Source organism: Prunus persica, chromosome G4 (assembly GCF_000346465.2).
Source record: "Prunus persica cultivar Lovell chromosome G4, Prunus_persica_NCBIv2, whole genome shotgun sequence".
NCBI classification, from domain to species: Eukaryota; Viridiplantae; Streptophyta; class Magnoliopsida; order Rosales; family Rosaceae; genus Prunus; species Prunus persica.
In genome coordinates this window covers 11,355,539-11,382,001 of record NC_034012.1, presented here as the reverse complement: position 1 = coordinate 11,382,001, position 26,463 = coordinate 11,355,539, and the positions used below count along the sequence as shown (strand labels likewise).

Sequence of the window (26,463 nt, the reverse complement as noted above, 5' to 3'; positions counted from 1 at the left end):
ACTTTCCTTCCCTGTATTTATCAATTCAGGAAGTTTCCTTGCATCTTCCAGGAACCTTCCCTTCCCTGTATTTTACCAAAACCTTAGCCTATAAATAGGCATATCACTTGCAATGGGAAGAGTGACCAATGGAGAAAAGAAAGAAAGGGGAGAAGAGAAAAGAGAGGAGAAAAGAAGAAAGGAAAAGGAGAAGAGGAAAGAAGAGGAAAAAGAGGAGGAAAGATAGAAGAGGAAAGAGAGAGAAAATTCAGTGAGCCTCACATATTGTAAACTCTAAAGTTGTAGCCCTATTACTTTATATAGTGAAAAAGTTACTGCTGCTGCTCTCCGAGGACGTGGGCATAGCCGAACCTCGTTAAATGCTGTGTCTCATCTACTTTACGTGCAGCTCAATATTCATACATATTCCAGGTTATTTTTATAACACCTTTTTTGTTCTTTGACTTATTTTCTTTTCATTTCATGTACGACCTTTTCTCTTTATAAAGAAAATATTAAAATGACAATTATTAAATTAGTGGTTAAATGATTTAGAATTCGAGTTTTTTTTTGAATGCATGATCCTTGAGACCTTGTGACCTCTCTTATGTACTTATTATGCTAGGTTTTTATCACAAAACATCCATTATATTCACGAACTATCTTTCGTCGTTGAGGCTTTTTTTAATCAAGAATAGTCCTACAAATTCGTACTTCAAGTTCCATGTTGTTCGATTCCATTAAAAAGCCTATTAAATTGTTGCCGTGGCACACAACCACCTCTCCCTATAACACCATCCCGCAGCACCCAACTCCCCAACCCCTCACCCCTCTCCCATGTATTATACTATATACATGTGTCTTAAAAGGCCAGAGGAGAGAAATTTTTTAAAAGAAGCCAGAATGGACAAAATGACCCTTATTTATTTTTGGATTTTCTAAGGAATTATTTACATTTGCATGTTTTTGATTTAAAAGTTGAGAGGTTTTTCTGTCTTTTTTGAAAAAGTTTTGACTTTTTCCAAAAATAAAAGTTTTTTTTTGTGATTAAAATCTAAATTTACTTTATTTTGTATGTGGTTTTGTCAATGGTTGGTGACGCTTGATGCTTAGATAAAGCCTATGAGTCTATGACCACGAAAGAGAAAATGGGTATTTTTACCATACCTTCATAAATTGTATAGGTATGGAACATGAGTCAATTGGGAAACTCATGCAAGAGATACGTGACCAAGTTTATCAAAGAGAAGAATTGCAGTGGATCCGGGCCCATGTAAAGAACTGTGTATCAACTAAGCTATTTACCTCTTAATGATATAATAAATACAACCAGATTCTCACTCTACTAACTAATTTGGTAATTAATTTGGCTTACAATGGAACTTCCACTACAAGTCCCTCCCTACAACTCCCATTACAAGTATATGCTAAAAGGTTAAACAAATTTTATTTCATTCATAGCATCAAGAGCAAACAGAAACACCAAACTAATAATTAATTCAAACAATGGTTCCAATCATGGAAGACTGGCTCCTTATTTTACTACAGGACTTGGGTAAGGGATATTCTGATACTACTATGATATTTATAAACAAACACTGATTTGGGCATCTGCGTGTTCTCTTGCAGGTACTCCCTTCTCTCTCATTTGTGGCAAGCGAAGTACGGTGATCGGCTTCTCAACATGGACATAAGATTACTTGTTGGAGGACCAGAAATTTTATGCTCCAACAGAGGACAAGTTCAAATTCTAGGCCTACAGGGGCACAGGTTCTACAAACAGAGAAACTTCAGAATCCTTGAGAAAAATTCCAGCATGAGTAAAGCCATCACCATGCTTGTATAAAACTTCAACCACACGTGCAAGATTCAAAATTCGCAGTAACAGGGGCATGGGGATGGTGGTGTTCTGGATGCACGTTTCGTTTATGTCCTTCCATGCATTATTCACTTGCTTGCTTAGTTCGATATTTGCTTCTTCTTCTGTGGCACCATATTCTTTCATGTAGCATTCCACAGCTGAGGCAACATGTCCTCTCTTTTGCTCAAACTGCATGAATATAGACATGAAGGTTAAGGCTTGAAAGGGGTAGGTTATGGGGACAATTCAAATAATTAAGAAACGAAAAAAACAAAATGTCTAGATTAGAATTTTTTTTAAAAAGTAATCTTATCTTATACATGTACGAGGCAAAAGACTTAGATCAACAACAACAAATGTGTGAACTAAACCCAACTTTTGGTTGAATTTTTGGATCTACCTGAAGTTAAAAAGTTTGGTTTTGAGATCTATCTCCAGTTCTCTATAATTCAAATAAACTACTGTTATTTTACTTGGTACTTTTGATATATAAAAGTACCTGGCGGGATTTCATGTCATTCATGATTCTACCAATTAATGATGCAGCCTTTACCATCTTAGGGTCGTCGAACACCCAATCCATGGAGTATTTGGTAGCAATATCTCCCATTCCAACAAAGGATGTGGTTGCCAACGTGAAGTTGGATGCATTAAGCGCTGCCGACATGTAGTCATCCATTGTTGGTGTGTATTTCTGATGGAACCATTTGGCTTTTCGGAAGTAAGCTCTAACTAGGACTTTATCTGAAAGACCAAACCATGTAATTAATCTCTAATCTCTCTATAATTTCATCACACAAACAAAAAGTAGGGGAAAAAACATTTTTATTCACTGAGTTTTACACAAAAATTCAATTTCATCATTATATAAAAAATAAAAAAAGTTTAAGCCCAGTGACCAAATTGAAATTTCATGCAAAACCAATGACCAAAAAAAAAAAGTTGTTTACCCAATATATATAATCTATTTATAAAAAGAGAAAGATAGAGAATGATAAAATATTCAAAATATCAAAAAATGCCCTTAGTTAAAAAAATATATTATGAAATGAACATATTTATTGCATTTAGATTGACTTACTAATATTTTTTTAAAAAAAATATTTATATTTATTAATAATTAAAAAAAAACTTTAATTGGTAATGGCATAATATTATGGGCACGAAATTATTAATTCATGAGGCTCACTGCTTCTCTTGCGTAGTGGATGCTATATAAGTTTCCCTCATTTGCAAGATTTTCTTCAATTTCAACGTAAACATCCAATAGTGCTTGATAGCAAACTTTCATGTACTCTGGCAGATGATCCATAGCAGAGATGTCCCACCTTATCATACAAATAAAGATAATATAAGATGATATGAGACTATGCATGTCTTTATTTATGATAGAGATGTCCCACCAAATAAATAAAGATAATATAAGATGATAAGATGATATTCAGATACTCAAAAAAAGTTGTCTTTTCATAATTATTTTGGATGAGTGCATGATGACCCTTTTGGAGTGTCATCTGTAAAATTTCCTCAATCACAGAGGTTTTTATCTTTTCAAAATACTAATACTAACAAAATAAAGGCTATTATTTTGAACCTTTCAACAGCTTCAGTAAAGAGCTCTAGTTCCTCATGTGTGCCGTACACATCATAGATGTCATTAAGGATGGTTATCAAAGCAATAACTTTGCATAGTGTTATCCTAGCAAAGTAATATTGAGGCTCAAAGTGTACTCCCGATGCCCAAAAGTAGCTCTCAACTACTCTGTCTCTTGCAAAAGGTAGCTTGTTTACAAAGTCTAAGTCCTTCCACCACCTGCATGAATTAATTACATTATGCTAATGTAAATAGGAGATTAAAACTGATTGACAATATATAATACATTAACCTTGAAATTTCACTTAGTTCTCTTTGATGAACTTGTTGCAGTAGATTGAAATCCAGCTTTGCGAAATTCAGGAGAGTCTCGTTCTGTGAATCGCGTTCCTGATAGAGAGACAGGTAATGCCTTGTTTCTAGCCTTGGCAAGCCCTTCCAGAATGGCTGGTACATGGCATGAGTGACTTGTTTCGAAAGTATGGGGCTTAAACGGTGCGTTGCGGATTCAAGATGAGTGGTGGTGAAGGTTAAGGCCTCGCATCAAGTATATCCTCTCCGTGGATCCTAAGATGTGTGGCTTCGTACAAGCTTAAAAGTCCTACTACATCATTCACCAGAGATTCCTTAAATTTCCCATCACTGTCCTTGAAATTATTGAATATATCTGCATGATGAGGCATTTTTAAAACAAACCATGATCAGAGGAAGAAAATTATCCATAATTATAAAACAAACCATGAGGGCTACGTACCGCATGAAATATTATAACCTTGTTGTCTGAGTAATCGAAATCGGAGCGCTGCAGTGTAAAGCTCATTATCAGTTTCTTGGTCCCCAGACTCAGTACTGCAATGGGAACTGGTGTGAATTTGCTGCAGAAGTTCCTCAATCTCATTTTCAAAATGGTGAGAGACACCTAAGCGCTGGATGTCATGAATCAAGTCCAATTTTTGTGAAGGCTTTTTAACTGGAGTCATTATGATCATCTTCACTTTTTCCTTCAGTTCTTGGGCACGTTGCTTAGCTTTGATGTTTGTTTCCTACAAAACAGATTGAAAGGCCATTAAAAAGATTGGAACTTCAGCATGGTGCATGCAAATTTAAACCATGAATCTCTAGTAATGAAAATGTACATATTTATTCCCCCCTTGTTCATAAAATATATATATACATATTCAAAAGGCTTATTATCACAAAACGTCTCCAAGGTTTACGAAATTATCAGATTGCAGCCTTAATGTTTTTTTGTGTCATTCGTGGTCCTCAAGGTTAGTATGCATGATTACAAATGGTCCCTACCGGCAGGGACCATTTGTGATTACACTTTAAAGATGTAATCTAATAGTTTCGTAAACCTTAAGGACGTTTTGTGATAATAAGACTATTCAAAATAATTGTTGCAGATACGAAGTATATATAGTATTAGCCTACCACAGAAGCATATGACAGAAAATGATAGCCCCACATGCTCGGAGAAAAATTAGCACAACGTCGATTAACATCATCAGGAGTGGCCTTAGGGGTTTGAGGTTGAGCCGATGCAAGTGAAACTTGAACAGACATTGTATTGCTAGTTTAGAATCTGGAAGAGATCGAAGGTAGAGAATAATAATCTTAATTGCTCAAGGATTGGTGTGAGTTGAAGAGCTATGGTTCTTACCTATTTATAGTGAAAGCGTCTGTATTTGTCTCTCCCTCACCCTCTCTAACCTAGCTATATAACTATAGATGGCACAGCTGGAAGATATCCAACATGTGTTAAACATGAATCCCAACAGAAATTAAACGATCTCTCAGGAAGTGTTGGGATTTTGAATTTCTTTCACAATTTTAATCCTTTGTTCATATTTTCTTATTGGGTTTGTTTGAATATAGTACATACAAATTTTATCCTGAAAGCACATGAGAACATTGATAAGACGTTGAAGGCTGCGGAGGCTGTGGAGGCTGTGGAGGCTAAAGGTGTGTTGAGATTTTTTCCCTAAGTCCTTAGAAGTCATTTTACAAAGGGGTAAATTTGTTTTTAAAATTTTAAAGATAAAGTGAGTGGGGAAATAAGACAAGTGGGTGGAAATAGTAACACTCTTAAATTAACGTACTCATCAATTTTGTGCAAAATAACCACAATATATATGAAGGAAAGGTGCCATATTTGATTGGAGGATATGTCTTAGGTTCAACTCATATATGAACGTCGAGACGGTGTATATCATCGGTCTACTACTACCAATATTATGGATATTGTCCCCAACTCAACCACATATAATCTATCAGACCAATTAAGTTGGCACCCTTTGATACCAAATTATTTGAGAATTTATGCATGTATATATTAATCTCCATAAAGAGGGATTTACAAAGGGATTTGGATCCTTAATTTGCTGCGATTTTCTTTGCTAGAATCCCCTTGACCTTTTTTTAATATAAACGTTACGGCTTCATTCCGTCAAAATTGCCATTAAATAAACATAAATTATCTTTTTTCTCTTTTTTGTTGAAAACCTATAAACTTATTTGAAATTGAGCTGGGAGAAAGATAGGAGAGAAGAGGTAGGAGAGGAGAGAAAGATAGCTGGGAGAAAGATAGGAGAGAAGAGAAAAGGGTTTTAGATCTTTTTCTTTTTCTTTTTTTGTAACAAGGGGACTAGCCGTAATTTTGATTTGGCAACATAAACACCGTTCTCTCACTATTCCAACTTACCACCGTCTCCTCTCTCTCTTCCAATCTCCCAATCTGCGATCCTCATACCCACCGATCCCTTTCGCAACCCACAAAATTCTTTCTCCTCTCACAGCAAAGTAAGTAAATAACCAAAAGACTCTAGCTATATAGCTTCTCCGGTATTGCAGGCTGTTGCTGTGGTAGGCCAAAATCCAAATCCACAAAAACTAAAAACTATAGTGGTTTTTTACTGAAATAATATTATCCAACGTTAACTGAGAATTAACCCATCAATAATTCGATCGATATTTTGTAAACATGCTGTCATGACAGGCCTTTGCCTCCCACGCTGAAAACATGCATGAAAAGGATATTAAAAGGGGCGGCCTTAACATGGTGCAAGTGGCACCACTGCACTCCATTTTTAGTATTTTTTTTCTTCTTTTAATTGACAAAAAAAGTAAGTTTTTTTTTCTTCCCTTTAATACTGAAAATGCAGTGTAAGTTAGAAAATTAAGTATAAAGAAAAAGAAATAATATAAAAGTGAAGTAAAAAAGAAATTAATGTAGGATAATGATAGAATATGAAAGAGAATGAACAAAATTGATTAAAAAGTATTTAAAAGCAAAAGGAAGTGTAAGTACAGAAAATAGGAGTGGGGAAATCGGCTCCCAAAATAAAAAGGAAAGATTTAACCAAATAACAACAGTATATATCACATCCTTCTTTCTAACAGTATACTTTTCCTAAAAAAAGTACTTTCTTCCACTCAAAACAAAAATTCATATCGCCTTCTTTCTCTTAATCTCTAATTTTTTTACCAAACATTTATGATTGATTTGAAAAGAGTTTTAATTACCATGCATGCACCTGTGGTTTTCATAGGGTGAAATTTTCATATACTCAATCCTCGTTTATCATATTCCCGTTACTTTAAGTAAGAGGAAAGAGAGTATTTTTGTCCACTACCTTTAACCATGTTGTAGCATTATCATTCTATTAACAATAATGCTAGGGACGGCAGCGGATTATAGCTCTTCAGGATTAGTAACTAATTCTGTACATTTAGTTAGCTACATTCCAGCTTAGTTAGTCACACAGTCTTTGTATTAACATGGGTATAAATACCAGAATACTTCATTTTGTAACCACTGGTTCATTCTAATACAAAGAGACGATTTTTCTCATCAGGGGTATTAGAGCACTACAAGAAAAATGCCCATTTACGAGGGTCGACGTGGCCCTCACAAATACATGTAATTTTACACGCGGGTGATTCTCACCAACATAATTGCGACACCTTAATTAGTAACGCCGTATCTCACATCGCAAATAGGTTTGGAAGTGTTAAATTTGCGACGTTACTTGATTGCCGTCGTATATCTCCTCTTAGAATGAGAGACAAAGCATTGAAACTCAAAATTTTGAGGAGGCACTTCAGTTTCCCGCACGAAATCAAAACCCGATATCTTCTGATTTGTCATAGACCTAAATCAATACCTTTATGCTTCTGATTACTCTTAGCCCCAAATCGATACCCAAAAAGGCCAGAGATCACCACAACAATCGGTTGGTTTCTCTTTCTTCGTCATTCTCTTTCTCTCTCTCCCTCTATCAGTTTCTCTATTGGGCTTCTCTAATTTTTTTGTGTTTTGAATTTCATGTATTGCTGCAAAATTTCTAGGTTTTCAGGCAATTCAAAGAGACGATTCCAACTTTATCAACGACTTCTAAATTTTGGGAAAGTTTCCTCCTATTATCAAGGTATGTATTTGGTGTGGATTTTTTTCTCAATTTTGTATTTCATTGGTTTTACGCTTTTCCCAATCATGGTTTATGGAATTGCTTGGTTTTACTCCCTTTTCCTATTTGGTTTATGGATTTTCTATTGTCTTAGTGTCTGTCTTTGGGATTGTATCATGCCTTGCCTTTGGCCCTATGTTGTTTGGCTTTTACAGAATCTCCTCTTTACAAAAAAAAAAAAAAAAAAATATTGTATTGTATTGTATATGATTAATCGTTGATTTTATTTAGTCCTATTTATCATATTTAGTTTTTGTATTGTATAGAATTTGGTTTCCCTATTCTTTTACACGAAACTACCATGAAACTTAGCCCCTAATTTTCTATGTTTGTAATTGTGTGAATAGGCTAGGATTTATCATAGTAATGAATCTTTGAATTTAACCACAATTTGGTTTGAGTTGGGAACTTGATTTGTTTGTCCATAGTTATATAAAAAAGAAAGTGAATTGGATTGAAATCTTAGACTTGTTTTGTCCTGACTCTCTTATTCCCATTCAGCACTATATGTGAATGGAATCAAAAATGCCAGTTGGGAGGGTGATGGTGGGTGCATGTGAGAGAGAGAGAGAGAGAGAGAGAATAAAAAACAGAGAGAAAAATATTTAAAATAAGGCACACAATATCTCTTCACATGCTAAGACAACTGGGCACTGTGTACCCTCTTAACCAAAACAGGGTACACGCCCGTTTCCCCTTCCAAGTTGTGACAATGTATGTGTATTCAGTTTGATTGATAATTAAAATGCTATAATTGTAGGATAATACAGATGCCCTTGAGGCATATAGATTCCATTGCCTAAAGGTAGTTGGTAATAGATGGAGGGTTTGGAAGTGCCGACTGAAGCAGAAATGGTATGATAAATATGACACTGATGAACAACGCTTAGCCATCACTCCGCCTCAGGTGGTCACAGAGCAGTGGAAGATGCTAGTAAAATATTGGGGTCTTCCAGAAGTAAAAGTAAATATTTAATAAGTTTATAGTTTATGTTTGTAGGAGAGATGAATTATCATTGATAAAACCATCTTGTAGGAATGTTCCGAGACGAATAAGTCAATTGTGCACAAGGAGGTGCTCCACATAGGACTGTCGCACATCATTTGATCAGTTGAGAAATGTTGTAAGAACACTAGATTGATCATAAATGTGGTTGGCTTTCTACTGATTTATGTTGTTGCATTTTGTATTAATTTTTTTTTGTTATGTGCTAATGATTCTTTCTATAGTCATTGACCATATAGGTATTGTTATTAGCTAATCCTTTTTGTTCAGGCATATAGCTAATCCTTATTTAATTTATAGCAAAGAGAACAAGTCCAAATTCTAGGCAAACTACAGAGACACAGGTTCAACAAACAGAGAAACTACAGAATCCTTAAGAAAAATTCCAGCATGAGTGAAGCTATCATCACGCTTGTATATAACTTCAATCGCACGTGCAAGATTCAGAATTCGCAACAAGAGGGGCATGGGGAAGATGGTGGGGCGGAGGCAAATTTCGTTTATGTCCTTCCATGCATTGCTCACTTGATTACTTAGTTCGATTGTTGCTTCTTCTTCTGTGGCATCATATTGTTCCATGTAGCATTCCACAGCTGAGGCAACATGTCCTCTCTTTTGTTCAAACTACAGAAACATAGAACCTTATATATATATATATATATATATATATATATATCAGTACCTTATGCGACTTCATGTCATCCATGAGCCTCCCAATTATTACAGATGCAGCCTTTTCAATCTTAGGGTCACTAAACACCCAATCCATGGAGTCTTTTGTAACAATATCTCCCATTCCAATAAAGGATATGGTTGCTAGCGGAAAGTAGGATGTGTCAAGTGCTGCTGACATATATTCATCCATTGTTGGTGTGTACTTCTGGTGGAATCATTTGGCTTCTTGGAAGTAAGCTCTAACTTGAACTTTCATCTGACAGACCAAGCCAGCCATGTAGTAAATCTTCAATCTATTTTTAACATTATATAGGACAAGAAGATATAATATTGCATATTTCTATATAATTAATTGTGTATTAGCACCATTATTTTTTCCTTCCCCTTGATTGAGACTTACCGCTTCTCTCGCATAGTGGATGCGGTATAAGTTTCCTCTGTTTATAAGCCTTTCTTCAATTTCAGTGTAGAGACCCAACAATGATTGATAACAGACTTTCATGGCAGATATATCCCACCTGATGATGATCAAAATAAGTTAGACTATGTCAACTGGCTCATTGTGTGTTAGAAATAATAAGGGACATGTCTTGAAGGGTCCTGGGATTATCTCAGAAAAATTACATTGACAGGATACTCAAGAGGTTTAATATGGAGCACTGCTCAAAATGGAGAGTTGCCTATAGGAAAAGGTGATAAGTTGAATAAAGATCAAAGCCCCAAGATTGATCAAGAAGGGAGGGAACAAAGGACAAACCATATGCTTCACTTCTGGGATGTGATGTATGCACAAGTCTGTGTTCTCAATAGGTTTCAAGCAAATCCTGGAGAAGCACATTGGGTGGCAGCCAAAAAGGTTATAAGGTATTGAAAGAGAACCAGAGCTTTTATGGTAGTATCTTCGGGCTGCTCAGATTATAGGAAGTATACAAGTGGCTATGTTTTTCTCCTAGCAGGAGGTGCAATTTCCTGGAAAAGCGCAAAGCAAACCTCTATAGAAACTTCTACCATGCAAGCAGAGTTTATAGGCTGCTATGAGGCGACTAGGAAGGTTGTGCTTCAAAATTTCATTGGGCATAGTTGACTCCATAGAAAGATCTTTGAGGATATATTGTGATAATAAAGCTGTTGTTTTCTTTTCAAGGAATAACAGGAGAACTTCAGCCACAAGGCTCATGGACATATAAATTTCTTATGGTTCAAGATGAAGTCAAAAAAGTTTTCTAATGAAATATCTTTTGATTAAAAAAGAATGAAGTCAAAAAAGTCAGTCATTAATATTGTACATATTGACACACTCAATCTATGGTGGCAGATCCTATGACAAAGGGTTTAACAGGGAGTGGTCAAGGGCTGGTTTCTCAAATGAGAATGCATGAGTCTTTCAATTCAGTTGATCAGTGGGATTATATTCATAGAAATAACCTTGGAAGTATTCACCATTGGGTCAAGGGTCAATCCACGTTGCTTGAAGACGTTGATTCAAGAGATTGGTTCCTTGAAGACGTTGCTTATTAAGAGATTGGTTGTGATCTTGAGTGCTAGCTGACATATTGTTTAGGATGTAATCTTCCATGTTTGACTTCTTCAACAAATCATATAGGTACCTAAATACGAAATAGAGTTAGTCATCAATGTTCTGAATTTGAATTGTGAAAATGAAATAGCAATCATATAAATTTGTTTGTTACCTCATGTATATAGCTACAACAGTGGATTCAATTTTTGTCATGGCACCAATATGTAAAATATCTTCATGCAAGATGTGGGTATCACAACTTTGGACTTTAGCGTCCTCAGTTCTACTAACAAAGTTAAAATGTTTCCCTTCCTAATAGATGATTTCCCTTAATCCAATTATACTTTCAGGTTTGACATTTTCCCTTTAGTTTCAAAAGGTTGTAGGATACAGCCGAAAAATAATAATAGATCTAACTCCAACTGATTTAGCTTTCTCCAATATCCTACTTAACTTCATGAATATGTGTGTGTATATATATATCCACCAACTTCAGATAATATTCTAATTATTCCCATAAAAAAACTTAATATGTTTTAACAATGGAGAACTAAATTAAAATGGCATATATAATACTTGAGCTCGCCTTACTTACGATGGCAAGAACTCACGTTCATTTATTATTACCAAGCATCTAGAATGGATGAAGATTCGAATGATTGGTCATAGTCAGGCAGGAAGAACGCATATGAGTCATGCGAATCTTGCACCCCGACGTTTTTTTTCTTCTTCAATTAGAATAATCTAGAACATTCCTGATTGAAAATAGCTAGGTACTAACAGTGAAATGGTCGGGGCCAGGTTGTTTGCCGCCCTCGGTGTAATTTTTCTACTTTTCAATAAAGTTTCCTTCTTACTGTTGAGGTTCTCTAAAAAAAAATTAATAAATATTGGCCATAATCTTTTCCTTCAGGGTTAGATTGGATTATAAGAACTTTCAAATGGAATTTTGGATTATGATTTAGAAAAAATAGTACAGGTGGGGGAAAGAGAGAGTCCATAGACACACTTCGACCTGAAATTGTTGTGGTTGTTCCTATAAAATTTGAGAAAGGCTATAGGTCTTCGTTTTTAAAAATTTTGGATACATAGTTTTTATTTCAGAAATTGGATGTAGAGTTAATGTAAATGATCAGAGAAATGAGAATTAGATAATAAAAGTAAAAAAGAATACTCATGTTTGTGATGTTTATTCTTTTATTATCAACCAGGTTGAGGGAATTCAAACTTACAGCATTTTCTAACATTAAAAAAAATGTATCATTAAATTAAAAGTTTTTTCCTTAGATCACTAAATTAAGAGCGAGTTGACAGAAAATTACTCATAACGTACAAATTGCTCAAATAGAAACCTTTAAGCAGCATTACTTAACCAGAAAAAGTGCGACACTAAATTCCTTTTGCTCATTACCTCTATCTCCCTGTTCAGTTTATTTTCAAAATTGCTGGATGTGCTTCATCATGCCCCCATCAATCTGAGACATCCAGTCACAACCACCATTCATTGGTCCATCAGCCACGTGGCATGGGCCCCATGCAAACACTCAATCTATATGTGCCAGACAGTGAAAATAATTTTCCCAACAAAACGAAGGGCTTGTTGTGAGTTGTGATGCGATGCCCCAAGATAAAATGTGGATAGAAAGATATGAGTTGGAGATGCTTAAAAATCCTTTGAAGCCTTCTCATTGGTTGATTCAAACCCTCAGAATCCCCACCATAATTTCCCCCTCCTCCATTTTCAGCCACCCATCTGTGCATAATATTGCACACAGCAGCTTCCCTTTCTACACACTTCCAAGCTGCAACACAAATCTTATTAACTTATCAGAAGACAAAGTCAACTGAATTTCCTGAAAAGCTTGAAAGTCATGGCATCTACACTAATGGCAGCAACTGCTAGCTCCAGCACTCTTCTTAGACCAACCCCATTTCTTGGCCAAACCAGAGGGCCAAGTTTCAACACTCTTAGAGATGTTGCCCCAATGGGAACTGGGAAATACACCATGGTATGCATGTTTTCCAAGTTTCCAACTATCTTTGTAATTGGTTTGAATTTGGGCTTATGAATTGGGTGGCCAAGGCTTATTTATGGGTGTCAACTTCTAACTTGTTGGTGACATGAACAGGGAAATGAGTTGTGGTATGGGCCAGACAGAGTGAAGTATTTGGGACCCTTTTCTGCTCAGACTCCATCGTACCTCACCGGAGAATTTCCCGGTGATTACGGATGGGACACTGCAGGGTTATCAGCTGACCCAGAGGCCTTTGCTAAGAACAGGGCTCTTGAGGTAAGTTCAACAGTTCTACCATTATTTCTTACTCTCATCTTTCTTTGACAACTACCCAAATGACCCAAGTGCTTGGAAAAGATTATGAACTAATGAAACAAGAAAAGGATGTTCAACAAAAATGACTTTGAAGTCTTTTTGCTTACTCTATTTTCCAATATTCTGTATGAAACTAATTTGACACTTATAGCTGGCTTTGATTAGCAGCATCACAATTCATGATGGAACATGCCCCTCTATAAACCCACCCCCTCCCCCAAAAAAAAGATACATCCTCAAATTGCTTAAAAAATCAAAATAAGTCGAACCTAAGAGGGAAATTTTAAAAGAGGGAAATTTTCTCTTGCCAAACTATCTGACATGTTGAACAAGAATCGAAACTGTTAGCTGAGCATGATGAAAAGTGAATGTGCGGTTTTGATTCACAATCTGTAAATATTTCCAACATCTAGCAAGAGACCCTTACCTCATATATATAATTTGGATTATGTGGTGGTAGCAGCAATTCAATTTTTTTAGTGACGGTACTTTATTAATGATGTGCAACTTAATTTAGGTGATCCACGGCCGGTGGGCTATGCTTGGAGCACTAGGCTGCATCACCCCAGAGGTGCTTGAAAAATGGGTTAGAGTGGACTTCAAAGAGCCAGTGTGGTTCAAGGCCGGAGCTCAAATTTTCTCAGAAGGTGGCCTTGACTATTTAGGCAACCCTAACCTTGTCCATGCTCAGAGCATCCTAGCAGTGCTAGGATTCCAAGTCATTCTCATGGGGCTTGTTGAGGGATTTCGCATCAACGGTCTTGACGGCGTAGGAGAGGGCAACAACCTCTACCCTGGAGGGCAATACTTCGACCCTCTCGGCCTTGCCGATGACCCTGTGACATTTGCTGAGCTCAAGGTCAAGGAAATCAAGAATGGGAGACTAGCCATGTTCTCCATGTTTGGCTTCTTTGTCCAAGCCATTGTCACTGGGAAGGGTCCTCTTGAGAACCTCTTGGACCACCTTGACAACCCTGTGGCCAACAATGCATGGGTCTATGCCACCAAGTTTGTGCCTGGGTCATAAATTTATCTTCAGTCCTCTAATTGATTGATCTTGTTTGGGAGAATGTAATTGAATGGATTTTATGTAGATGTTTATATAGTTGCCGTTTTAATATTGGTCACTTTTTAAGAAATTCACATTGCGTATCGGCTTGAGAACGTGACCTGAAATCTTGTGACATTTGCTTTATGGAAACATAGAGCAAACTTAATCATAAATTCATGTAATTATCTCCAACATAAGAATGCAACTAGTGCTCCAATGTTCGACTGAGAACCTCTGACTGCCCATTCGACTAAGTATGATATATAGGCCGAGCTGTGGAAAAATCACTTCCCTACTCCGGTGTCATCGGCATTGCCCCTTTTTTCTTATCTCTAGATTCCCAAATGACTTTAACTTGAGGCATGCTGAACATCAAATTGGGAAGGCTAAACTATAAAAGCTAATTGTGAAAGATGAGCACCTACATTAGGTTTACTAATCTATTTGACGGTAATCCTCATTACACGCAACTATGATTCACCAGGCAACTGCATTGGTAAATTTCCATCCATTCTGACCGAAATAACCCCTTCGCATTAGAGACGCATGCTTTTACTTCATCACAAAATATGAATTGCAATGGATATCAAATTATATGAGTCAAATCACCATAACTGAAACTAAATGATTAAAGTGGAAAATCTGACAAATTGCACAGACCAAAAGTGACTCTGGCAAAAAAAAAATAAAAAATCAAATCAAATTTTAAAAAACAGAAAATAAACTGTAGCCGTCTCACCACGCTAAAAAGGACCTTATTACAGAATAATTCTACAATTCTATATGTAATCTGTTTGTAGAAGGAAAATAATATATATATATATATATATATGTGTGTGTGTGTGTTTGTGTATGGGAAAATAAAGTATTAACCACTTCATACACGAGGCAATATGAACTTTTCTCTTCCATATCTTCAGTAACAAGATCTACATGGTAGGGCGTTAAACCAGTACCGACAGATTATACACAAATTAGCTAAGCTATTTAAAGAAGAAATAGCGGCTGAAAACGCATAACAATTTCCCTAACTGGCTATTCACATAATTATCCATATTTCCACCAAGTCACAAAATTTTGGTAGATATACAAATTTCTCTCCCTAAACTGCCCCACACCAAGGATTCATCAATATGTGATGCCATATGCATAAACAAGGGAGCAGCTGCTGAAGAAGGAGAGGCCATGTACTGAGAAAATTACTTTCTCCAATCATCCTCTAAGATGCTACGATTCACCAATACTAGGATGCTCTTGAGCTTATCTTTCCCCACCATTTCCTACTACGCCTTTTTTCCTCTTCTGAATGCCAAAGTTTATGAACCTTTGTCTTTGTCTCCCGTAATCTTGCCTTGTACTCTTTCTTCCATGACTCAAATCGGTGTTTAAGTTTTCGTAGCTCTTCCTCAGGATTCATATTTACACCTGAATGCCCAGGTTTTACCTCCACTAGAGCTTTCGCATCATCATCAAAATGCTGTTTCCGCTGCTCAAATTCCTTCATCAGATTGCTGACTGCATGCAAAGTACCGTTAGTCTCACGCCCTCCTCCATTATTGGGTGTGCTTGCACCAGGAGTTCGAGATCCCATGGACAAGGCTTCTTCAGAATCACAGCGAGGTGATGAAGGAACAACTAGTCTTCCAGGTTGACCAGCAGTATTGTCAGAAGCAAGACTCTTTCGGGCTGCAGCAAGACTCGTCTGCATAAAATCATCACAGGTATGCCTCTCAGTCTCAATAACCTTTCACATATCTGCTGGTGTTCCTATCTTATTTTACTTTATTGTTGGATTTGTTGGAGAGCTGACCACATACTTGATAACTAATTCTCAATAACCTTACTTTACACATAATCGTCATTTGAATTTTATATTCAATAAAAGGAACCGTCCATTTTTCTCGTAGGAGACAGAATATACATATAGGGTGAATTATATGCAAGTGTGCCTCTTTGCATGTGAAGATGCATGTGTATGAGTGTGCATGCACATTGGCTGTGGTGAAGTAAATGATCCCAAAAGCTTAGGACTAAGGTGTGGACTCAACGATGCCATCACGCTCAACTCAAGCACATAAGCCAACAATTTGTTTCTTCTAAGTAGACATAAACCTTGGCTGCCTGTTCGACTCATTTCACTTCCCTTTTAGTTCAATAAGCACACAATGTTTTGTGCATACTTTTTGAAACTGAGATTAAGCATACACAAGCAAACTTACTTGTAAAGACGCCATCTGCTTTTGCCACACGTCCTGCATAGATTTCATCTTTGCATCATATTCTGACCATCTTGTCTCAAATTGTCGTAGTTGCCCCTGCAATTCAGCATTTTCCTCTTCCTTTCGCTTCAGAGTCGCTTCAGCCTGAAGCACCCGCCTTTGAAGCTCTGCCAAATCTGATGGCAAATCCTGCTCGGCAAAGATATTCCACTTTCAGTTATTCTGAGATGAAACCTCAGACATATAACAGAGTAATTTCAATAATAAAACCTTCAAATGGTAATATTTACCAGGATGCATGAGTAGTTATTGCAATTTCTCAGTTTTAAGTGTAAATATATCTCTGTCTCAAAAGAATATTCTTTACAGAAAGAAGATATTTGCAATACATAAATTTTGGAGCCTTGGTGACAGTCTTCTATACAGCGTGCCACCTTAAAATTTCATAAGCAAGGGCAATAAAGTTTGTCTAAAAATACTGTTAAAACCTTAATGGAAAAGACATTTTATTTCAAATTGAAAACTCGAGCATAAAGCTAATCCAGTGCCTTTGAAAACTCAATATTAAAATTTAATGGACGTGCTCTTGGTTATATCAGATAAAGTTAGATTTCTTATGCGGTTCTGTACAAGTATTGAATAGATTTTTAGACAACCAAGTTAAAAGGGGTTAAGATCTTCACATAAGGAGAACCCTCCAATTCCAAATACCCCAGCGAAAAATTTCAAAGTGAAGTAAGTGGTTGAAACAAAAAACCCTTTGAAAAAAAAAAAAAAAAAAAAAAAAGGAGAGAATGAAACCAAGGGCACAACAAAAGAACCATTGAGAATAGAACTAGATTGAAGAGTTCCATTGGCTAGCCTCATGGATTGTTAAGCCTATCCCATGGAACTCTTGAAGATCTCCAAATAAGGAAAATCTACAATTTCAAACACCCAAGCAAGAAGTTTTGAAGCAAAAAAAGTGGTTGAAGGAAAAAAACAGAAAGAAAAGAAGAAAAGGAAACCAAGTCTCAATACAAGAAAACCATTGAAAATAGGAATTAAAGAGCTCCATTGGATAGGCTCATGGAACAGAGATTAGTCATGAGGCAAACAGAAGAGCAGTATACTCTAGCAAGTAGAAAGTAATTACTTTATCGGGAGTACCTTCACTTCTGAATTCTTCCTGCCAGCCTTTTGTTTAAATTTCGCATTCTCAGGATGTAACTTCTTCGAGTTTTGCGGGTCATCAAGAGTTTCACGAGCACCAGCTCTCCTTCCAGCTTTTTCACCAAGAACATCTGCATCTTAAAAGTAACTTCCATTAAAACTAAAATGTACTAAATAGAGATTGTTCCTCAATATAAATTAATCAGACAAAAAATGGAGTTTAAGCCACAAATTCAAGTGTGTAAGACTTCACAACATAAAAGACAATGCAAGGTTCCTGAAGAGAGTGCAAAATTAGTATTCAACCAGGGTTTTGTTTTTCAAAAGAAATATCCAATTGTACTCGACAGTGCTACAATGTATGATCATAAACCAGTTAAGCATCCTAACCAAATGGAACTAGAAAAATAGTAAGCATTACTTGATTGTAACGTTGTGGTTTATTCCGTAATAAAACCAGTTCAGTATCCTAACCTTCCTTAAGTTGATGGAAATGGTCACGAGCCTGATTACCACGGAAGTATTTTTGAATACCAATTATTCCTTGCAGAACTTGCTTTCTCTTATCCTCCAATAAAGCAATCTGTGAACAACCAGACTCAACAGCATTAGGAAAACCATCAGACGAAATAAACTTAAATAAACCAGAAAGAGATGTATTAAGTCACTGCTATAAAACTCTTTGGAAAAAAAGGGGGCAAATACAGGCTTTCATAAAACAGAAGTCAACAAGAGAAAACTTATCATGAGCTAAGTGGATAGAAATGAAGAGAAAAACTGAAAACTATTACAGGAGCTTACCTGCCCTGTTCGAAGATACACTTTTGTATAGCCAATTTGATACATTTCAGGAAGGACATTGAATTGTTTTAGAACAGCAATCGATAGACTTAATGGATCCTGAGGTATGCCAGCCCCCAAAAGTAGAAAACCGTACCTAAAATGAACAAACACAAGAAAAGATAACTCAGCAGTTGTGAAAACCAAAAACAACTAAAAAGCATAAACTAGGGTTCACTTTATACAAACCTTCCTGCAAACTCTTGATGTGTCATTCTAGTAGGATATCCAGATCGTGTTATCCTGACAACCTCCAAAATTCCACAACACCTAAGTTGTTGTAAAACAAGGTCTACTTCGTACACACCGGGAAGCTGCTTACTGTTTGGCTTTATGCAGCAAATGAAGTGAGGTCTGCTGCCCTCCAAATGGTGCATTAGTTTAAATAATTGACCCTACAAGAATGCATGATAATTTTTAAATGTTGAAAAACTCAATCGGCTATGCCTCAGAATACCAATTTCAAAGAAAATTTGAAAATTAAAGGTGAACAAATAAGATCATCCAAAATCATCTCGTAAGTCACATCTTAATCAGATTAAATTCATAATTTTGGCATCTGATCTAGACATACAAGAGCTACTCGCTCAAAGTTGTGCAAGCATGTGTACCTTGAACTTAATACCAGTGCTTGGTTTTGGAGGATCCAATGAATTTATCTGGCACGAAGTATTTTCAGGTTTCTGGAACTGCTTAACCACTTTGGAGGCAAACAACTGCAGAAGTTGGCAACTGCATGATGATAGGAGTTGGATGGAAACTGAGGGCAAAGGATCTCTGTTCTTTTCGAGGAAGCCACTTGTGTCATATAGAACCTTAAAAAAAACTCAAAATGTTAATGAAATTATAACACATAATGAAAATCATAACCATTTGTATAAATGTAAAGGTCCTCAAACTTGCATAAATCTATATAGGCCTCTGAAAACATTGAGTTTTTCTGTAGCTAGCATGCTATGCTATTTCTACCCCACTGTGGGATGACGAAAAGAGATATCTGCACTAATGAATTCAAAAACGTTGTCAAGGTGCCCCTGAGGCACATCTTGAGGCGGTGCAGCAGAGAAATGCAGGCGGTTTTTTTTCCAAAGCTCTAAGGCCAAACGTGACAATACCAAAATGAGTAGAATAATTCATTAAGTTGGCTTGTATGTATCTAATAGTAAAAGTTAAGTCATCATAAAACCAAAGTTTGTGAACATGCTCAAGCAAAAACTAACCTCTCCAGCATGATGACGAATACTGAAAGCTCTGCCTCTTTCTGCTTTAAAGCAAGAATTAGCATTCAAGTGTTGCTTAAATTTATCAGCAAGAGTCAAATCATTTGCCTTGGAGAAGTTTGACTCCACGTCCAACAAAGATAGTAGCCCTAAAGGTCTCTGCACACAACACAGAAAAGAGTGGCATTAACTATAAAGGCAAATACTTTGGTAATTTGATGAGAAACAAATAAAGAGAGAAGAGAAGATTAATAGCACCAAACTCAGACAAATTACTTTTATAGCTATCATGCAATGTAAAATTCTTCCATGATATAGTAAAGCATTTAAATTAAGGTAAACTAAATTTGTAAAGAACACCCATACTCTAATTGTCACAAATTTTACAAGTAGAAGTGTACTACAGTGGAGAAGAATCTAATTAACTCCTGATTGAAAATTAGCAAGTCAATGATGTAGAAGGCTTTAATCAATGAAATACCTTCTCAAAGAGATTCAAGCACTCTTGGTTGTCTTCAAAATCCACTTTAGTCCAATCAATCCCATCCAGTTCATACTCCTGCAATAGAAGGAATAAACAGTCACATTACTATTCATGCATTTAATCATAACATCTAATTTGACAATATCATTTTAATGAAGATTCTTTATAAGCTGCTTTGACACCAAGCGATCCTAAAGCTACATTACATTTGAGATGCTCACCTCCTGCTCAAGCTTAAATAAATGCCGGTTGAAATGTTGTTGCAGCCTCTCATTTGCATAATTAATGCACATTTGTTCAAAGCTGTTCTTCTGAAAATAAAAATAAAAATAAAAATAAAAAAATAAAAAAATAAAAAAATAAAAAAGGCATTATGATCATTACTGAATATACAGATCTTATAAAAAATATCAACAAAAATGAAATAAATGTCTATACCTGAAATGACTCAAACCCGTAAATATCAAGTATACTGATGGATCTCCCAGAACGGCATTTTCCCACTGCAAGTGACTTGTTAATTTGTTCTACAAGCCAGTCAAACAAACTCGCATAGATAAATTTTGCCCATGCATCCCTTGCATCAATTGCCTGAATAAATAGAGAGGCGAAAAAAAACCTTCAACTTACGTTAAAAAAGTGCATTTAAAAGATGTCAGCCAGGACTCGAGGATGAAGAGATAAATTGTTGCACAACTTAACAAACCTGTTGCAATGTCAATCTTTTGTCAATACTAGCATTGGCACCATGGATTTCATGGATGGATAAAGCTAGTATCAGATCCTGGGAACTACAACCCATCAGCATGGCAGCATTGGTTAAAGCTGCCAAAGGAAAATATGAAGAGAAGTTACTTATATGTAGACAACTATTCACATCCTCAAGTGTAAGTTTGAAAATAATATATGTTTGACTTCACAGAACAAACACACACTAAGACAGAAGATAGTTATTTCAAGAAACGACAAATGGATCTTAACAACAAAGCTTCTGACAACAATGGGAAAGACGCAAATTTGAAGGTCTGTTTAAATAAAGAAGTTAAAATGCAGTGCTTCCAAATCCCATTATCTGTAAACTGTAGTTTGGATAACCACATTTAGATTAACTGAAAGAAGCTACCATCAAATCAACCATTAACGCAAAGCCCCGTGGCTTAAGACTTCCATTGACACATCAAACCTATTACTTCCACATTTATGTCCCCAACATTCTAGCACTATTTGACACTATCATTATGCAGTAATAGACCTCAAAATGTCATTATAGTGATCCAGTTTAATACCAAAGTAAAAAACCTTGGTTGTTACAACTTTCACCAAAAATTCAAGGCTGGCAATGCAACTGCCTTAGAACCAGCATCAGGTGCAAAATACCTATGGAAAGATCACCAAGGGAATCACATATATCTTACCTTCATCAGCCAACACTTCCACATGATTTTCATTCTCAGTTGCTTGAAATGATATGTTTCCCAGCCATAATACTGCAGCCAGCATTGAAAAAACATGTTCTTGATCTTTCTTAGAAACTCGAACAATGTCTAGTGCTTCCTGGGAAAATGCAAAAACAATAAAATAAGGGCAAAAGTGATAAGGTACTTTGACTGAATAAATGGTAATAGTAACAACTATCACTTTAGTTACCATGAGCATACGAAACTTCTCTGCATCATCTACACCATCAATTGCCAAGCAATTACTCTGATTAAGATACTTGTACTCACTAGCCCTTTTAAGTTTTAGCTTCTCTGCAACCAAAAACATAGAATGATTCCCAGAAAATGTGAATCAAACTGACATGTATAGACAAAGTTCACAGTAGAATAGACAGAATACTGTTGAAGGTTCTAATTTATTAGAAAACAAAAATGGAAATGGTTGTCATAAAACTTGTATAGTATATGACCCCTTTTGAAAGGTTTCCATGGCAGCTTTTGGAACATAAGCGAAGGCCATTATCAATCACTGATCACTGCTAAACTACTATATAAACCAAGTTCTAAAAAACAATCAAGAAGACTGGAACAAGTCAACTCAATACCTCTAATACGTGGCTCAATTGCCCGAGGGCGAGGGGACAAATTTACTTATACCAAAAGTAAGCTCTACTGGTTCAGGTCTAGCTAATTTGTCAAATCACATAAAACTTTCACCCTAGGGGACATACTGACTTGTCCCAAAAATGAAATAACGTCTATTGGTTCAGGTCTAGCTAATTTGTCTAATTACGTATAACTTCTGTAGTCTAACTTCCTGTAATATTTGATGAGGAAAATTAGTGATTCTAGTGGGTCCAAAACATTAGGTTACATGCCAACAACCACACAGAAAGGGGTTTTTTTTTTTTTTTTTTTTTTTTTTTCGTTTCTTTCTTATAAAAAGAATTGAACCTAAGATCTACTCTTCACTTGATCTCACTTCATGTACTTATGCTAAGGCAACAAAATTACCAGCAATATAGACTCCCAAACTTATGATGTGACAATTTCCTAATCACAAGAAGTCTAAGGATTCAATGAAAAGCACATGAATTTAGAAAAAGGTTCAGAGGTTTGGCTGAGGTCTGCTATTTTGCCACAACGCACCCATATGGTGAAAAACACAACAAGAATTGATGATTAGAAAATAACTTCCCTACCTTTAAGCATTGATGGAGCGCCAGCACAGAGTTGATAAAAGATATGGTACGACCTCTCACCATCTTCCAATCGAGCGACTCTTGACTGCTCAAAGGAGACATTATAATTTCAGATAAGGCACATTGAGATGACTTAAGTTCATATGGAGCAACTAATTACCTTATCCAAAAAAACTGTTCACAATCATTAAAGGCGCATTGGTGATGACATGTACATGCGTTGGTAAAAACAAGTCAGTTACTATGATTGAATTTATAGTCACGTAATAGTATACGGAAACAGCAATTTATTCAATTTAAACAGCTTACATGTTTCGATTTCGGCACCACATATTTTTCCCAGTGTGCTAAAATGAATTTCAATCAACTTCCCCTGCAGCAAATTAGAAATAATGTTACCGAAACTGCATATCCTTCAGAGCTCATTTATGAAATGGGAGAAAAGAGACCAGCTACCATTGAGAAAATAAATGACTAACTCCAAACAATAAAGTTCAATAACAAGAAAAACGTAGGACCACTGCCTGGAAACACGAAAGAAAGAAAGGAACTCACAAATCGGCTAGCATTGTCATTTCTGGATGTTTTTGCATTTCCAAACGCCTCCAGTATACAGCTAGTCTGAAGGATTGCACGCTCTATGCCACAACTTCCACCACCAAGAGCAGCCAAGTATTGCATTGCAATTTTTGCTGTCTCAGTTTTCCCAGCTCCACTTTCCCCACTGTAAGAGAAAATTTAATGACTCTTTACTTAAGACTACATTGTGATTTTAATCGAACTATAATAATGATCTTTATGATCTCATACAGGATAACACTGTACACAAACCATAACCACAAACAAGCTTCTATTAAAAGAAAAACTAGAACTGAAAAGACTCTAACCTTATGATTATGGACTGATTTACATCATCTGCAAAATATTACAGCCAGGAAAAGGGTAAACACCGGTTACAGACACACGTTAAACAATGCCACCAGAAAAGGAAATTTTCAACACAATGGAACATATATAAATAAAATTTGTCATGCACACCTCTTATCATCTCATTATAAGCACTATCTGCTATGGCATAAACATGAGGTTTGTCTGCTAGTTTCTGCCTGTAAGCTGTGACAAAATCATCTCCATAAATTTGGACATCTTTGAAAGGATTGATTGCAATCAAAACTGGCCCTGCTTTGCTCTACAGAAAGAAAACACAAGAACTGTAAAAGGAGAGACATAAATCTGACTGGAAAGCACAAGCAACAAGAAAATGTGATACTTACATAAATCACGTCCTGAGAATATCTACTTTGAAGATTGTAAAGAACAGAAGGCTCATTCAAATAACTAAGCTGCATAAGATCATCAACGCCTTCCAGAACATCTGGGTTTGCAGGTAAGAGCTCAACTCTGCACACCTTGATTACCTACAGTAACAGAACAAGGGCATACACAACAGTTGTAAAATAAAAAATAAAAAAGTGCCAACAGTTTTACAAGAAGCTTATAAAAGTCAATACGGATTTGGGGTGAGGCCAAAAACTGATGAACTTACATTTCCATCAGAAAGTGAAACAATTGCCTCATCCCCTGAAGTTGACTGAATTGTTCCTAACTCCCACAGCCCACTGCGTAGCCGACACCAAACATGAAGTTTCTGAAACAAAATACATGCAACATAAATTCACGTGTCGCAAATAAAATTCCTAAGTTTAAAGAACAAACTTACAAAACTTCCACAGATCATATCATACAAAAATTATATTTTCTTAGGGACGAATAAATTGAATGCAGATTTAACGCGTCAAATGGATCATACAGTTGGTCGGGAACCTTAGACCTCCGATATCACAGTATAGATGTTCATCATAACTAAAATTCAAATTCTCGTGAATCATCGCAATCAAATAAGACAAAACTAAATAGCTTCAAGACCCAAAACATATCTAAGAGTAATGAAACATATCTAACACTGGAAAGTTCAGTCAAGACACAAAGGTAATATCTAAGAGTAAAGAAACATAAAAACAAAACTAGATCAGTGAATGTACTGTCACCCTCCAAAATTACCTTATTGATGAAATAACCAATGTTGTCATCCCAATCCGACTTTCCAATCTTCTCTGGCCGAATTTGACACTCCTCCGGTGCTCCATCGTACGGAGACTCAACATTCTGATCTTTATCCATCCTCTTGACACCAAAATGACCTGCCTTGAACCCTGAATCTCTCTCTTTCCTCTTGTTCAGACTAGACAAACACTCTGGCGACCCCTCTGCGTCTTCGACCTTGAAGTTGTTGGGCAAAGACCGGCGCGCTGACGGCAGCCGAGCCTTGGAAGTGGGCCGAGCTGGCAATGCCGGGGGCAATTCCTTCGGCTTCTCGCCCTCATCTCTTCGCCGAAGCGAATCCAACATTTCCTCTAACGAGCTCCTCGCTATCAGCGACGGAGACGCCGATACCATCATTTTCACAACAAAAAGCTAGGGATTCAGTCTATGCAGACCCACCCTCTCCCCCAAATTCACCGAAATTCACACCTCAAATTCTCAATTCAACCTCTCAGACTGGGACTCCGAGCCAATTCAAAACCAGCATTGCATTGCGAAAAACAAAAGACAAAGAACCCAAAAACCCTAAGATAGAAGTGTCCGAAAATCCCGGTCCAATTCTTCAAAATCTATCATGAAACTGAAAGGTCAAAACCCAAAAACAAACGAAAGCGAAAGCTGAATTGGGATTCGTACGGACGGCGAGCTAAGGATATGAAATGTGCTCTCTTTTTCTTGTTACGGGGAAAAGCAAATCGAGAAGGAAAAAAAAACCAACTCCCAAAACTGGGTTTGCTAAATCGAGGGGTTTACGATTGGGGATTCTGATACTGAAAGCGTGAGTTACGAGGTTTTGGTAGAGATATGATGGAGAAGAAGGAGGAGGAGGAGTATAAATTGGAGGTTACGTTTGTTGAGGAAACAAACCTTGGAGAGAGAGGAAGACGATGAATTGGAAAATAAAGAAGGAAACGAAAAGCTGTTCTTGTATGTTTTCTGAAACAGAAGAAGGCTGTTTCCGTTGAGTTTGTTTTTTCATTTCTCTGTTTTCAAAAGCACAAATTGGAACCACCTGGAGTTGGAGCGTGGGAAGATATATAAAATAATATATAAATAGATAAATAATAAAAAATATATATGAATATAATTTATGATAAATATATTTGTTGACATGTTGTTGCTTTAAAGCATTGTTTTCTTTTCTTTTTTTTCTTTTTTCTCTTGCTTGAATTTAAATTTTTTTCTGTTTTCAGAGAGCCGTTTGGATCCGATAAGGATAAAAAAATATATATATTAAACAAGGAAAATGCTAGGGAGACCAACTTTAGATACCGAACTTGTGTACCAACTCTCTAATAGAGGTGGAGCCCACCAATACAA

General features: G+C 36.4%; 2 protein-coding genes, 1 long non-coding RNA gene and 1 pseudogene across 6 annotated transcripts; 2 read left to right on the top strand and 2 right to left on the bottom strand.

Annotated features, from left to right (window-relative positions):
- On the bottom strand, nucleotides 1,233-5,044 carry LOC109948865 (annotated as a pseudogene).
- Nucleotides 7,363-9,952, top strand: LOC109948436. 3 transcript variants are annotated; one of them, XR_002271064.1, is made up of 5 exons: nucleotides 7,364-7,669; nucleotides 7,785-7,864; nucleotides 8,664-8,867; nucleotides 8,940-9,027; nucleotides 9,210-9,952. It is a non-coding gene; the product is annotated as an uncharacterized LOC109948436 (long non-coding RNA). The 3 variants fall into 3 exon arrangements; XR_002271062.1 differs by having other exon boundaries at nucleotides 7,363-7,669; nucleotides 8,664-9,027; XR_002271063.1 differs by lacking the exons at nucleotides 8,664-8,867; nucleotides 8,940-9,027 and having other exon boundaries at nucleotides 7,382-7,669.
- Nucleotides 12,785-14,575, top strand: LOC18779585 (chlorophyll a-b binding protein 3, chloroplastic). Its single transcript, XM_007211749.2, has 3 exons — nucleotides 12,785-13,112; nucleotides 13,233-13,394; nucleotides 13,951-14,575. The coding sequence occupies exons 1-3, from the start codon at nucleotides 12,975-12,977 to the stop codon at nucleotides 14,458-14,460; spliced, it is 810 nt and encodes a 269-aa protein (XP_007211811.1). The 5' UTR covers nucleotides 12,785-12,974; the 3' UTR covers nucleotides 14,461-14,575.
- LOC18779043 (myosin-2) lies at nucleotides 15,365-26,167 on the bottom strand. Of its 2 annotated transcripts, XM_020561220.1 has the most exons (23): nucleotides 25,102-26,164; nucleotides 24,587-24,688; nucleotides 24,315-24,458; nucleotides 24,079-24,229; nucleotides 23,928-23,955; nucleotides 23,596-23,764; nucleotides 23,350-23,413; nucleotides 23,201-23,214; nucleotides 23,041-23,125; nucleotides 22,047-22,150; nucleotides 21,815-21,953; nucleotides 21,106-21,224; nucleotides 20,838-20,990; nucleotides 20,621-20,710; nucleotides 20,397-20,474; nucleotides 19,916-20,074; nucleotides 19,307-19,510; nucleotides 18,885-19,090; nucleotides 18,657-18,792; nucleotides 18,330-18,438; nucleotides 17,853-17,986; nucleotides 16,704-16,892; nucleotides 15,365-16,186 (listed from the first exon to the last, which is right to left on the bottom strand). In XM_020561220.1, the coding sequence occupies exons 1-23, from the start codon at nucleotides 25,498-25,500 to the stop codon at nucleotides 15,728-15,730; spliced, it is 3,435 nt and encodes a 1,144-aa protein (XP_020416809.1). In that variant the 5' UTR covers nucleotides 25,501-26,164; the 3' UTR covers nucleotides 15,365-15,727. The 2 variants fall into 2 exon arrangements, with proteins under 2 accessions (XP_020416809.1, XP_020416810.1); XM_020561221.1 differs by lacking the exon at nucleotides 15,365-16,186 and having other exon boundaries at nucleotides 16,764-16,892; nucleotides 17,839-17,986; nucleotides 25,102-26,167.

What these genes read in the sequence shown, in the direction of transcription:
- LOC18779585 (XM_007211749.2), top strand. Translation starts at nt 12,975, where the DNA reads ATGGCATCTACACTAATGGCAGCAACTGCTAGCTCCAGCACTCTTCTT. An exon ending in GAACTGGGAAATACACCATG is followed by an intron (nt 13,113 to 13,232) that starts GTATGCATGTTT and finishes TGACATGAACAG; the next exon opens with GGAAATGAGTTGTGGTATGG. An exon ending in CTAAGAACAGGGCTCTTGAG is followed by an intron (nt 13,395 to 13,950) that starts GTAAGTTCAACA and finishes AACTTAATTTAG; the next exon opens with GTGATCCACGGCCGGTGGGC.
- LOC18779043 (XM_020561220.1), bottom strand. Translation starts at nt 25,500, where the DNA reads ATGATGGTATCGGCGTCTCCGTCGCTGATAGCGAGGAGCTCGTTAGAG. An exon ending in GGAAGTGTTGGCTGATGAAG is followed by an intron (nt 21,225 to 21,814) that starts GTAAGATATATG and finishes TTCCTTTGGCAG; the next exon opens with CTTTAACCAATGCTGCCATG. An exon ending in AGCAGATGGCGTCTTTACAA is followed by an intron (nt 16,187 to 16,703) that starts GTAAGTTTGCTT and finishes GATTTTATGCAG; the next exon opens with ACGAGTCTTGCTGCAGCCCG.